Genomic DNA, 13,233 nt, shown 5'->3' with positions numbered 1-13,233 from the left:
AACATTATTGAATAAAAGGGATCAATTGTACTAAACATCAAATAGCATCAGATTAAACCATAGCAACAACCAAACACAAACCATCCATTATACCATTTCTAGGTCTTTATTGCTTAAATTTGTACCATTTCTAGGTTGCTAAAACTCGAACTTAAACAAATAACATATCAATTCAAGAACAATTTCACCAACTTATTGCTTAAACTCAAGTGAATTCAAAAAAACAATTTCACAATCCTGCAACTCTAATTTGGGAACATCATATACATTGGATCGTATTTTCAAGACTTGAACATCAGATCTTGCCAAATCATCTAACTCCAATTAGAGAACATCCGGTAGAAAATATAATTGGAGTCTTTTTTCAACTTAACAATCGGTCATTAAACATATAGTCTTTGTTTCTGAATTCCATGCTATTTATTATGCTCCAGCAATTCCAAGAAAACAATAGAAAACCAAAAACCATGTCTTATCATCATCTTCTTCATCCATTTAAATACGAGAAAACCACCATTAAAAGAGAATGATAAAAATATTGTAATGCCTGTAAAACTTTGATTTTAAAAAATACATTCTCATATATAAAATTTGACTAAAACTACATTCTTTCTGTGAATAAACAAAACAAAACTTCATAGTAATATCTCAAACATATGCTAATAGTAAGTCAAAAAAAAAAAAAAAACATATTTCTAAATTCTAACTCCCCCCAGTGAGCAAACTGAAGAACAAGTCTTCTTTCTCACTATTGGCATTAACCCCATCATTTGGCTTAATCAGAACCCCCATGGTGTCATTAGTTTTCAGAGGTTCAGGTCTTTTCACTGATACAAAAGCTACTTTCTTCTTTAATTCGGGTTTAGGTTTAAAAGAATCTAAATTATTATCCAACAAATTCAAACTTGTAATCTGTTCTTGTTCTTTGTTGTTGCTTGAAGGCTCTGAATGATCTTTTTCAGCATTTTGATCGTTATCTTGTATGCAATCATGAGTAAGAAGATTCTCTACTGAAGAAAGATTGTCCGCTTTAATGGTGGCAGGATCTTCTTCAGAAGGATTGTCTGCTGTTATATCCATCGGTTTTTGGGCTAAAAGCAAGAAATAGCAACATACTTTCATTCATTTGTTTATTATATTTATAGCATATCATAATTCTGTTTCTTTATATTACACCATTGTAGTTTGAAAAATATATAAGGAAAAAAAAAACAAAGAGAGTTTTGTTTACCTCCAAGAATAGTTTCAATGCTTTGATATTCCACTGTTGATAAACCTTCTTTACATATGACATCAACATTTGTTGCCTCTGGATTTTTGTTATCCAATTCACTCTTCCTCTCAACTAAAACAAATTTATCGGTTTCCCATACACATTCCAAAAACACAACTTCTTGCTCAGTTTTCGGGTAATATTCCCTAAAGACCTACATGTCACTCACACAAAAAGACTATATTAATCAAAAACTTAAATAAAATTACATTAAAACTGAAATACAACAAAGAAAATACCTCAATTCCTTCTTGGTTAAGTCTCACAGACTGCTGCTTTTGTGAGAGAGAAGAAACCATGTTGAAGACCACAACAACATCGAGTAATATCTGTCGCAAATAAAATAAAAAAGTAGCATAAGGATTACTGGATTAAGGAATTAAGCCCAAAATATAAAGATATAAAAAAAATAATAATCATTATAAAGTTTACTTGCTGAGTTAAAACTCGAAGGCGTGCAAGTATAGCCAACACAGTCATGGAGAATCCCATAAAAAAGGATCGAGCAAGCAAAGTAGATATCTCTCTATTCCAATGTCAAGGAGATCAAAAACAAAAAAAATGTAAGAATAACAAAAATTCCAAACTTAAACATAAGAGAAAAAAAAATCATATTATGCAGTTTCCACTTGAAACTATTCATTTAGTCAAAATATAAGGTAGGATACATAGCTGCCTTCACCATTGGCTCAACCATCTGCAAAAAGAAAAAACAAAAACAGATATTGAATGTTAATGAATGGAGCTAAATTCTATTAAATGAAGAACTTAAAATGTATATATTTTGTAAGAGTTACCTGTGAAAGTAAACGTGCAGCACCCTGAAGCCGAACCAGAAAATTATGTTTGACACCTTCACATTTTCTTCTCTTTAAACTATGAATTATAAAAATATCAACTTGAATCCATTTCAAACAGATTGCAGTATATATAGAGAGAGAGCAAAATAGGTTTTCCTTTAGTAATAATATTAATACCTTTCCAAGAGCTGAACTTTTTGCTTAGGTCGATTCCCATTGATGACAAGAAAGGAGGAGTTAACAATTTCCTCCAAGTTAGTTGATTGAAGAAGCTTGCAATCTCTTCTCACCTACTTTGCAAAAGAACTCTGGTTACATAAACCAGATATAGCATACATAACATAAACTTATGTGCAGTTCACTGAAACTAGAGTTTATCCATGATCAGATAAGAACTAAAAGTGGTTTAGAAAACATGAAGCAATACCTTCAACAGGTACTGGAAATATGAGCTTCTGCGATGCTGGTTTTTATTTTTGTGGATGATTCTATCAAGAACACCTAACTCTGACTGGAATTGACTAAGGAAAGATTGCAATCGTGCTTCAATGGTTTCACACTGAGCATCCATGTCCTCAGCTGTTCAAAGAGATATGTTAGCAATATCATGTACCTAAGAAATGTGAAGGCAGATAGTTATCCCCTTTGCCAATGTAATACACAATTTCTACTTTATTTTCATGTCGAGAAACTCTAAATTGGTACATGTAAAAACATTGGCCCAAAACACACAAACAACAAGAGAAAACAATTCAGCCAATACATGAATATATTAAACATGTAACTGATCAGTGAAAACATGCATATTAAGAAAGTAATCCCTCTCAGGCATTTGATCGAACAACTTGCATGCAATCTGATTTCTAATCTTCTGGTCATTCTGAGCAATCTGATTTCTATCCTTCAATTAACTTTGAGCGGTTTTTTCATCATCAAAACTTTGGTTCGGAAGAAATATAAGCCATAAGACTAAAGAACTCAAGACACTTCATAATCGAGAAATCTAGATGAACATGGATTATTGACATGAATCCATGAACCCAAACAACAAACAATTAGAAACATGAACGACAAGTGAACAAACACGAGTTTTGTATACGAACAACCAAAATAAGCAATAGGCATCACATCATCACGAACAACATTGATAACCTTACAGTCAGTATCAGTATTGTCGATTTCAAAAGAAAGCTGAAAAAAAGGAAGACAAATGGAACCTACGGTGGGGTGCGACGGTGTAGCTGTGGGCTGCAAAGGTCTCCGGCCGCTGGCTTCACAGGGGAGGAGTCGACGTGAGGAGCAGACGCGATGGAGTCGTAAGTATAAACGCTGTGGTTGAAGTCGAAGGTTTTATTATGTATGGGGCATGGTCAATTTTCAAATATGGAACTGATAATAAGTTAAAAAAAACTTAGCCAAACACCCTCTTAGTAGGTTTTGGAGAAATGAAAAGCGCCATGTTGTTTCACAGCGAGCATGATCAAAATTTTGAAAATTCAACTCTAGCTTGCAGAGGGAAAGTGTCAAAAAGTAGGCCTAACGCAAAAGATTTCAAACTATGAAGTTGTAAACTCATAAATGCGTGCGTGTACGAGAATCACAGAGAGAACGTACCTTGTCCGTCTATCGAAGACGCCATTGGAGGTCTTGATCGGAGAAAATTCAGGGATGCGGGAAGCGACGGCGAGGGAGAGGAAGAAGGATACAGGCACGGGCCTTAAACGTTGTGATGTTCATATATTAATGGGCCTGAGTAAGTAACTGTTGGCCTGTTGGGTATATATACTATATACGAAACTTCACATTATATTATATATACATTTATCAGAAAATGTTAATTTTGTGAGTTTGTAAAACGAAAAATCCAAAAAAAAAAAAATTATTATTATTTTTGTCATTTTATTTATCTAAAAATAAATAAAAATATTGTTTTTTTAATACGTGAAATATTTTAATATAATATTACACTGTAAATATTACAATGTGATTTATAATTTTAAAATATTTTAGTATTCTACTAAAACTTGTTAGATATGTAAAATATTTTAATATTCTACAAGAATATTTCACAGATATTTCAAAAAAAAATGATAATTTATTTATTTATTTATTTTGGACAATATAAATAACGAAAATAATATTTAAAAAAATCGAAATTTTAAATTATTTTGTATTTTAAAAATGTTTTTTATCTACAAAATGAGTGGTTAGGATTGCGTCTCACGGCCTCATAAAATTAGGTCGTCTCACATGAACCATATATATATATATATATATATATATATATATATATATATATATATATATATATATATATATATATATATATATATATATATATATATATATACCTTATTTTTTATGAAGCGCGTACGACGCGTGTGATGACTTTAAAGAGTAATATGTGGCAAATACAAAATTGGCAGCGCAAATCGACGTGTCGCTTCGCCATTTCTTTCCCTTCGTGACACCTGACTACGCCACCGCTTCAAAAAACGATGCATAAACTAAAACGATCTTTCCAACAGCCTCCAAGAATCGAATTGAAAGAAAAGATAAGGAAGTTGTGTATTATGGAAGAAGACGACAATCTTTTTCTATCTGTTCAATTTTGACATCGAATTGGAGATGGAATGAAGAGGTAACCCCTCTTTTTCTGTTTTCTTTTCACGTGATTGCTTGCCTCCACACAACAACAAAGTGACAAAGCCGTAATTTCTGGCGAATGACCCCTCTTCTTCTTTCCCCCTCAATCTCGATAGGAAACTCGAAAGTTTTGTTTGATAGGGCTATTGAAATCAAAACAGGGAAATCGATAATTGGTGAGTAAGAAATTGATGTGGGTTGCTTATGTTTCAGGTAAGCATCATCTAAGTCTCAAGTTGTTGCAACCCCTAAAATCAACTTCCCTTCGTCCATCGCGCACTGGATTTTCTTTTCTACATCCCCGCTCTTCGTCCATGGCAAAAAACCGCATCACCAGAAAGATTTAGAGCAACTTCTTCATAGTAATACCTTGTTAATTGTTGGTATACCTTAGTTGATTATGAGGCTTCCCTTCATCCATCGCACACTGGTTTATTTCGTCTGCTAATAATTGTGCTTAGAATTAACAATTATGATTTACTTCCAGGATTAGTTCATCCTAACATATGAACATGGTGAACTTATATGTGCAGTAATTTCTTGTTTTCTTGATTTTGTTGCTAAATTGAAGATCTGACTTGCTGCAATGTTCTTGACAGGAGGCTAAAGTTCTTGTTGAGAAGGCTGCTCAAGGTTAAAAACAGAAGGTTTAGGGGTCCTTTTCCAAAATTTAGCAACTCTAAGTTCAAAGTCGTACATATTTCCTTGAGTTCTCCTTTGAAAACAATCATTTGATATTTTTCTATATATATTTTTTTGGATTCTGAATGTGATCGATTCAGTGTCATGTTATGCATTGTGAAAGCTTTTTGTTAATGGTTTTGTTGTAAATTGGGAGGTAGATTGGAAAACTGTTATTATTTCATTGGATGATCCACGAGCTCCCCTTGTGAATGACGTGTTGCTTAAAATTATGATCTTAGTTGTTGGTTCTTTATAGGCTTTCCTACCTTTTTGGTGAGTTCATGCCTTTTATGTGTATTGACCATTAGAGTTAACTTTTGTAAGCCTCTTTAGTTAGTTTCTTAATGATCTCCCATCGTATTTGGGTTTGTCTTTATTACGTTCCCTAGATATTCGACTACTTTCGTGATTACATTAGGGATTTATGTGACTACTTATGTTTGAGTTTTGTTGTTGTTTCGTGATTATTCTTCAATTAATCTGCCCATCATTCTTAAATGTTGACCACTTGTTACAAAACATTCAGTTGTTGTATCTATCCTATAGATGAAGGTAGGGTTTTTGTTGCTAAATCTGGGATATATGCTAAACTGAAGGACGTTTGTATAGTGTCTGGGTGGAAACATCACAGGGATGTAAAATATCATCGTTTTTACGCATAATATTATCTTTTTTTTGTAAGATTTCATTATGGTTGGGACAACAAAGAATGTTCATTTTTGCATAACATTATCTCTTTTGTTCAATATATGGAAAATATTTGTAAATCAAAAAGGAAAGTTGTCTATTAGGGAAAATTTTATTGTTGGATAACCTGATGTAGGTAGAATTCATTTTTAACTAATTTGTTCTAACCTGTAACAAGGTCAATGTTTGACCTTTTAAGAATGCAATAAAACATGGAAATTTTTATGGGTATTTGATTAATGCATATTTAGTTACAATAGTTATCATGTTTTCATTTCTTTTTGTATGGCATTTTAGTGGTTTTCTACAATGTCAGGTCCATCACTGAGAGAAAAAAAAAATAAATAAACACACTTTTGTTTGCATTTTGAAATATTTTTTGTTTAGAGGTCTAACATATGTCCGAAAAATAATGCAACTTTTGAATTTAATGTCCGTTGAATACATAAATACGTTTTACCAACACAGTGGAGTAATATTGTGTATCTTCAAGAATTAACAACACATTTTTATTTATATGAGTTTTATGGCATCCTACTTTATGATAAAACTTTATGTATCCGACTATCTGCAAAGGATAATAATTGAACGCTACTTTCTCCATGGGCTATATTGTATTTGGAGTATTCACTACTCTAAGACTATGACATTGCACTTTGAAAAAATCATCTACTTATAACATTCTACCTTTTTTTTTAAAATACACCAATTACCCTTCACAAGCCGTGCTTAGCACGGGCCTTGGAAATTACCTAGTATATATATATATATATATATATATATATATATATATATATATATATATATATATATATATATATATATAGAGAGAGAGAGAGAGAGAGAGAGAGAGAGAGAGAGGAATGATCATCTGAGAACCTATAGTTTCCCGAGAACCCAATAACTAAAAGTGGAACGTTAGATCAAAACTTCTAATGACCTAGATCAAAAATGACATGTATGTAAATATGATCAACTTTAATGGTATATTAGGATTTTAGAAAATTATCATATGGTCAAATCGGGTATATGAAAATTTTATCCCAAAAATAATATAATACACTCTTTCTCTTTCTTCTTCTCTCACTATACAAATCCTAGACCGAGTCCAAACATCTTTTTCACATACGATCAACGAGCGCCTCCTCCTTCCTCCATCAATCGCCTTCTTATTCCCTTCGTCGGCCGCCTCTACCTCTCCCTGACGGCTTTATTCTCACCGTCTCATGTCAAAATCACTACCTTACAGCATTACTACATCGTATCTCTATTGTTTGCTCTCACATCGACTCCCTCCCCGCTCGCCGTTGTATGCCGACACAATCCCTATAAAGGACAGGACAGAGACCTTCGACCCGACGAGACTTCAAATGATTTGTCTTCTTCCTCCATACCCCCTCTTTCATCTCTTTCTTCCGTCGTCTATGTCGATCTATACGGAAAATGCCGCCAACTTGCCAAAGTTCAGGTACTCGATTGAGGATTAGCTTGCTACTGGTTATATAAATCCAACATTACTCTTTTCAATATGATTCTATGTTTTCAACTTCAATTTGTGCATGCTATTGGAAAAGATCAGTTTATGTTTTTAAATTTTGAAGGAAAAAAAAAAGAAAAAAATATTGACTTGTAACTTACGTTGGTTGAATATGAAAGATTTGTGTTGCTCCAACGACCTAGCTCATTCCCACGGAACTCTGCTTGTTACCCCAACCTAAAATTGTGTTATGCCTTTGGTTTTCAAAGACTTCTTCAATGACAATAATGCCTTCAACTAATTTAGAAGACTGATCAGGATCATGACTTTTGGAAAACTGAGCATACGTTTATATCCAACTTAATGTCTAAATCGTTTATGACTGTTGTAAGACCTCTTAGAATTGCACGAAATTTTCCATATTTCATGACTAAGTCCATGGAGAAGAACTCATTGTCCAATTTTTGTCACGACTGAAAGTTGAAGGAATGATCTAAAACTCTCCCAAACACCTTCAGGGCCAAGTCCCACCCAAAATCCTACATCGTTGTTAGTGATTGGTTTTAAGCATTCTAACACTCCTATGGTCTACATGTAACCCTAGAAACCTTGGATATATTTTAAACCATAATACATGCAAATTTGATTTTCCAATGTTCATATCCTATCTAGCTTACATGGGGAACTTTTAACATGAAAGCTAGTAAGAAATGCATACCTTTTGTTGCTGGAATTCCTTTGAGAACCTTGTGAGCCTAGCACCCCAAATGTGATGTCTCAAATGCTTCACACATCACCAAGTACACTTGGAATAACTTAGAGAGAAATGCAACACACTTAGAAATCGGCTATGCCCTCTTGTTCTTCACTAGTGGTCGATTTTTGTAGCTAACACATCCATTTTATAGTGTGTCACAAGTAGGGTTACACCATGTAAATCCTAAATGACATGACTTTTCATTTCTTGGATCCATGGGTTCAAATCCACCATGGAGCATCCATGGAGCATCTCATGGGTTTTAGCCCAACTCAATACACCATGGACTACAAGCCCACTATTAAAGAAATGGATGATTACACAATTAGCCCATTTATTTAATTAGTATTCTTTTGATCACAAAATTAATTCTAAATTAAATCTTGATCAATACTAATTAAATAATATTATTAATATATCATAACCTATAATATCTTAATAAACGATAAGTGTCTTTTCTCTCATTTTAGTCTACCCAAGTGCATGATGCCATGCAACCCAAATGGACCATGTCAAACCGGGTCAAGTACATACCAGAAATAGTTATGGACTTAGACACCTTATCTAACAGTCTCCCACTTGGATAAGACTAATAACTATTACTGCAGTATGACTTCAGGAACCGATTAGCAATCGTAGCTCTTTCAAGTTCTCTCGGAACTGAGATAATGATGTTACGCCATTTAAGATAAGTGATCATAAAATCCTCTGCTCTCATTATATCAGTCAGACAAATACATGGAACAATATCGTACTTATTGTCCAGCTGTTTGTTTCTCGATTTCCGATTTGTTTGACATAGAACTTAATTGAACACATCAATTTAGTTCTGACCGGGCCTGGTACATAGGTCAAAACAAAATCATCGAGGGGCCCAGATATCGCTTCTAATCCAAGAAGGAATAGATAAACTTCGACTCATATGCTTGTTCTACTACTTGTTGAATTATACACAAAGGCACGTTTTATAACATTGAGTTACCAATGCATTTTCGTATAATCAATGTATAACCAACTCATAGTCAACTCCTCATATCTCTAGGTTTGAAGATCTATATAATATTACCATCTCACGATCACTCGAGATAAATTCCATGAAGTGATACAAGTGAGCATGGGTTAAATCCGATACTCAGAAATTATGAGCACTCATGAGTGTCGTAGCAACTCTTGCTATGTCTAACTACTTAGACATCTACAAGCCAGCTTCATGACAGCCTTGATTCATATCTACTTCCAATATATGACCAACTGTGGATATTTTGAATAAAGTAATTATTCTGGAAGTCAAAACATGCAAAATGAAATGATAGTAAACGATTGACAAAAGATAGCAACACTTATACTTATAAATAAACAACAACTTTTATTTATCATCAAATGTCAATTATATTTTACAAATTTCAGAGCTATCTAACTACTAAAACTAATATCATCCTTCAGCCCTATGCGCCTCGCATGTTGGAGATGCTTAACCCTACCCAGTCCCTTCGTGAGGGGATCTGCTGGGTTCTCATCCGATGATACCCTCTTTGCCACGATGAGTCCTTCTTCTATTTGATGTCTGATGAAATGATATTTTCTATCAATGTGTCTGGACCTCCCTTGATCCCTTGGTTCCTTCATTAAGGCAACTGCACTTTCACTATCACATAAAATTTCCATGGGCTCCTGTATAGCTGGTACAACCCCAAGGTCTCCGATGAAGTTCTTCAGCCATATAGCCTCGTTCACTGCTTTTGTTAGGTGTGACCCAACAAATAATAGGGATACAATAGACTCCAAATACACTGCTTTAATGCACTAAAAAGTAGTACAAGGCAAGCAGGGTCGAACCACAGAGACACGGGACAAAAGTCTATACCTCTTTGCACAAGGTACTTTGGTCACAGAGGGGGGTTTGTTCGCAAAAGTAAATAACTAAATAACAATCTACTTTAAAAGCATGCACAAAATGAAAATAGATTTGTAAACAAATTGTAAAAGTGCTTCTAGTTCTAGTTCTCAATGTTGTTGTTCAACTTGATTATGACATGATGTAATTCATGATTGCTATTCTAAGTTGGCACTGAAAGATATTAACACGCTCTAATACCTCTCGCTTGCCAAATTATCTAACCAAAACACGCTCTTTGACTAGACCTAGCTTTACTAATTCAACCTAAACACGCTCTTAGATTGCATTGAAAAACTGCATTAAGTTTTGTACAAGCTTCCCAACAATGTTCATTTCTTCTCATACGCTCGGAAGTGTGAAAACATGTGATATAAAGAAAACTTATTGCTTGTTACCAATTATTAACTCAATAGAATGATTAGGTGCCCTAAAAGTTAATTAACTACACAAAAATTCAATTCATGAAAGTGGCCAATCAAACACAAATCAAATTCAAGGATTCTAGTTTAAACAAAAACATAATCACTAGAATAGAATCACAAATCGAACATCAAATCATATGCTTCAAGTCAAGCAATCAACATATTTTGAACAAGAACTAGAAACTAGGGTTTCTTAGCCACACATAGCTAAGAACAAATCAAACAAGAAAAATGATGGAATTGAAATATTTAATGCTTACAAAAATGAAATCAAGTGTTTGCAATGATTAATTCTTCTCAAAAACTCCAAGAATTCTCCCAAAATCACCCAAGACCGCCAAAAACTGCTCCCAAAACCGTTCTCCCCTTCAAAATGACGTCTCCTCCTCTTTTATTAAAGTTCACGTGACTTGCCATAAGGCTATGCGTTTTTGGCATGGCCATGCCTTTTGCCCATGTGTTTTTGGCATGGCCATTTGTCTTGACCATGTGTTTTTGGCATGGCCCATGCTTTTTGCTAAAATTCCAAAAAGTCTTCACTTTTGGCTCCATCTTTATGTTTTCTGCCATGGAATGACCGGTTCATCTTCTCTTCATGTTCCAAATCTCTATGCTCCAAGCATCCAAGCTCCACGTTCCATGTTCCATAATGCCTGCAAAATAAATCAAAAATAGTGAAGTACCAAGCATTCTTAATGAAATATGCAATTACCCTAATAATCAACTAAATGCAAGAATTATGAAGTAGAATGCTATAAAAAAAACAGAAATAAACATGCAAAATAGGTGCATAAAAGGCACTTATCAAACCTCCCCAAGCTTAGACCTTTCTTGTCCTCAAGAAAGAACAAAATTGAGAATCAACCTAGAGAAGACGATAGGCGACTAAAAAGAAACTAAGATGAAAAGAATGGAAGGAACGAAAGGACTAAATGGAATTAAGAGTGCATGCATGCAATAAAAGAAGAACTAATGAAAATAACCTATGTACAAAATGATTTTTTTTCAAACATTAATACAATAAACAAAACAAAATGAACATATTCAATCCAATTAACCTCATTATGTCATACAGTTGAAGGTGTACCTGTCGGGCCTTGAGATAACTTGACATTAACCCCGCAAAGATATATAACATGTAAAACAAGGTTTTTAGCCATTCCCTAACGTAACTCAACAAAATCAAAAGTTACAACACTTGTTCACTTTTACAGGTATTGGGTTAGCACATGGAACAAATTATGGTCTTACTCTTATGAAAACATGTGATGCAAAATATGCTCATTTTCATTTTTCAAAACATAACAATGACCGAATCCAGCTATTTGTTGACTAACAACAATCTTTTTCTAAAAAATATTTTCTAAAAATTCCCTAATATTTACCCAGATTGGTTACATGTTTCAAACCACTTACACCAGTCAAAGTAGTTTACAGTCAGTCCCAATGTTTACAGCCAAACATTTTTTTTAAACACATTATTCAATTAAACTATAAACATAAATATATACAAACTATCTAATTATATTTTCCTACAAATAAAGCTCATGGCTTCCTTTGAAATCCGTGTAATGGGCTTCCAACCAACACATCTAAATCAGATGACCTTAGTGTGCTAGATTTAAAGAGATCCCTTGGGTTTACTTGCCCGAACCTCAAAGGCCACGGATTAGCTTTATTTGTTATTATTAAGTTCATGACTTTCTATGGAACCCATGTAACGAATTTTCAACTCAATCAGTCCCAAACTATTCAGCTTTAGGTGATTAGGTGTAAAACACCCCTCAGAGTTTACTTGTTCGAATCCCAAAGGTCACAGATTAACTTAATAATATTTTTATTTATTTAATTTTTTTCTTTTTATTTATGTATTTATTTATTTTTATCTTGTTTGCCAGGTTTATTTCCTTATATTTTAATCTTGACTCTTTTAGGGGGGACTGATGTAAACGCGCAAAGACCCGTAAGTATAGTTGGAAACAATGTCCCCAAGCAGGGTATTTAGAAGGGAATGGGTAGAAAAGACCTTTTAGAGCGCTGGAGGATTCGATTCACTGAAATTTTATATTCATTTTATGACTCTTTTGAATTTGGAGTTTGGATATGAATGAGCAATAACTCATAAGACCGATCGTGTGTTCCAAGGGCTAAACTATATCTGTTGTTATGCTTCGATGTTGGTAACCTTATCATTTTTTGTTTTGTACGAGTAGCTTTGGGAGTCGTGTTCGTGTGAGATTAGGTTGCTTTAAGCTTTTAAATGAAAAACGAACAAGTTCTAATCTCAAGCCACGACTAATTTACCACTTCAACTTATTTAAGGAGATTAGGTTCCTTTAGATTGATTTTTTTTAAATTTATTTTTATTTATTTTTATTTTTTTATTTTTTTATTTGGATGAAATGCATGTGGAAACTAACTAGAACCTAATGTACAAAGACCCCTCCCCAAGCTTAATATTTAGCATCGTCCTCGATGCTCCGAGAGGGAAAGGCAACCTAATGATCGTGAATGTTTAACTATATAGAGCACATGAACGAATGCTCAACAATTCTAGTCAAACAATCTTAGGATTCATGCATCAAACTTG

At 33.8% G+C, this 13,233-nt stretch overlaps 1 protein-coding gene across 5 annotated transcripts; it reads right to left on the bottom strand.

The window, feature by feature from the left end:
* Nucleotides 1-556: 556 nt before the first annotated feature.
* Nucleotides 557-3,946, bottom strand: LOC111877299 (uncharacterized). 5 transcript variants are annotated; one of them, XM_042896288.1, is made up of 11 exons: nucleotides 3,688-3,946; nucleotides 3,497-3,609; nucleotides 3,295-3,402; nucleotides 2,501-2,652; nucleotides 2,251-2,363; nucleotides 2,071-2,149; nucleotides 1,942-1,970; nucleotides 1,706-1,799; nucleotides 1,513-1,602; nucleotides 1,232-1,427; nucleotides 557-1,091 (listed from the first exon to the last, which is right to left on the bottom strand). In XM_042896288.1, exons 4-11 carry the CDS (start codon nucleotides 2,642-2,644, stop codon nucleotides 703-705), a joined length of 1,134 nt encoding a protein of 377 aa, XP_042752222.1. In that variant the 5' UTR covers nucleotides 2,645-2,652; nucleotides 3,295-3,402; nucleotides 3,497-3,609; nucleotides 3,688-3,946; the 3' UTR covers nucleotides 557-702. The 5 variants fall into 5 exon arrangements, with proteins under 5 accessions (XP_042752222.1, XP_042752221.1, XP_023729590.1 ...); XM_042896287.1 differs by having other exon boundaries at nucleotides 3,295-3,609; XM_023873822.2 differs by lacking the exon at nucleotides 3,497-3,609.
* Between the last annotated feature and the right edge of the window lie 9,287 nt (nucleotides 3,947-13,233).

This window comes from Lactuca sativa, chromosome 7, assembly GCF_002870075.4.
Source record: "Lactuca sativa cultivar Salinas chromosome 7, Lsat_Salinas_v11, whole genome shotgun sequence".
Taxonomy (NCBI): domain Eukaryota; kingdom Viridiplantae; phylum Streptophyta; class Magnoliopsida; order Asterales; family Asteraceae; genus Lactuca; species Lactuca sativa.
This window is presented reverse-complemented; position numbering and strand designations above follow the sequence as displayed.

Coding starts and splice junctions, on each gene's coding strand:
- LOC111877299 (XM_023873821.2), bottom strand. CDS start 3,712: ATGGCGTCTTCGATAGACGGACAAG. Junction 2,364..2,500: donor ATTTCCAGTACCTGTTGAAG/GTATTGCTTCAT, acceptor TTTGCAAAGTAG/GTGAGAAGAGATTGCAAGCT. Junction 1,092..1,231: donor CATTGAAACTATTCTTGGAG/GTAAACAAAACT, acceptor TCTTGCTTTTAG/CCCAAAAACCGATGGATATA.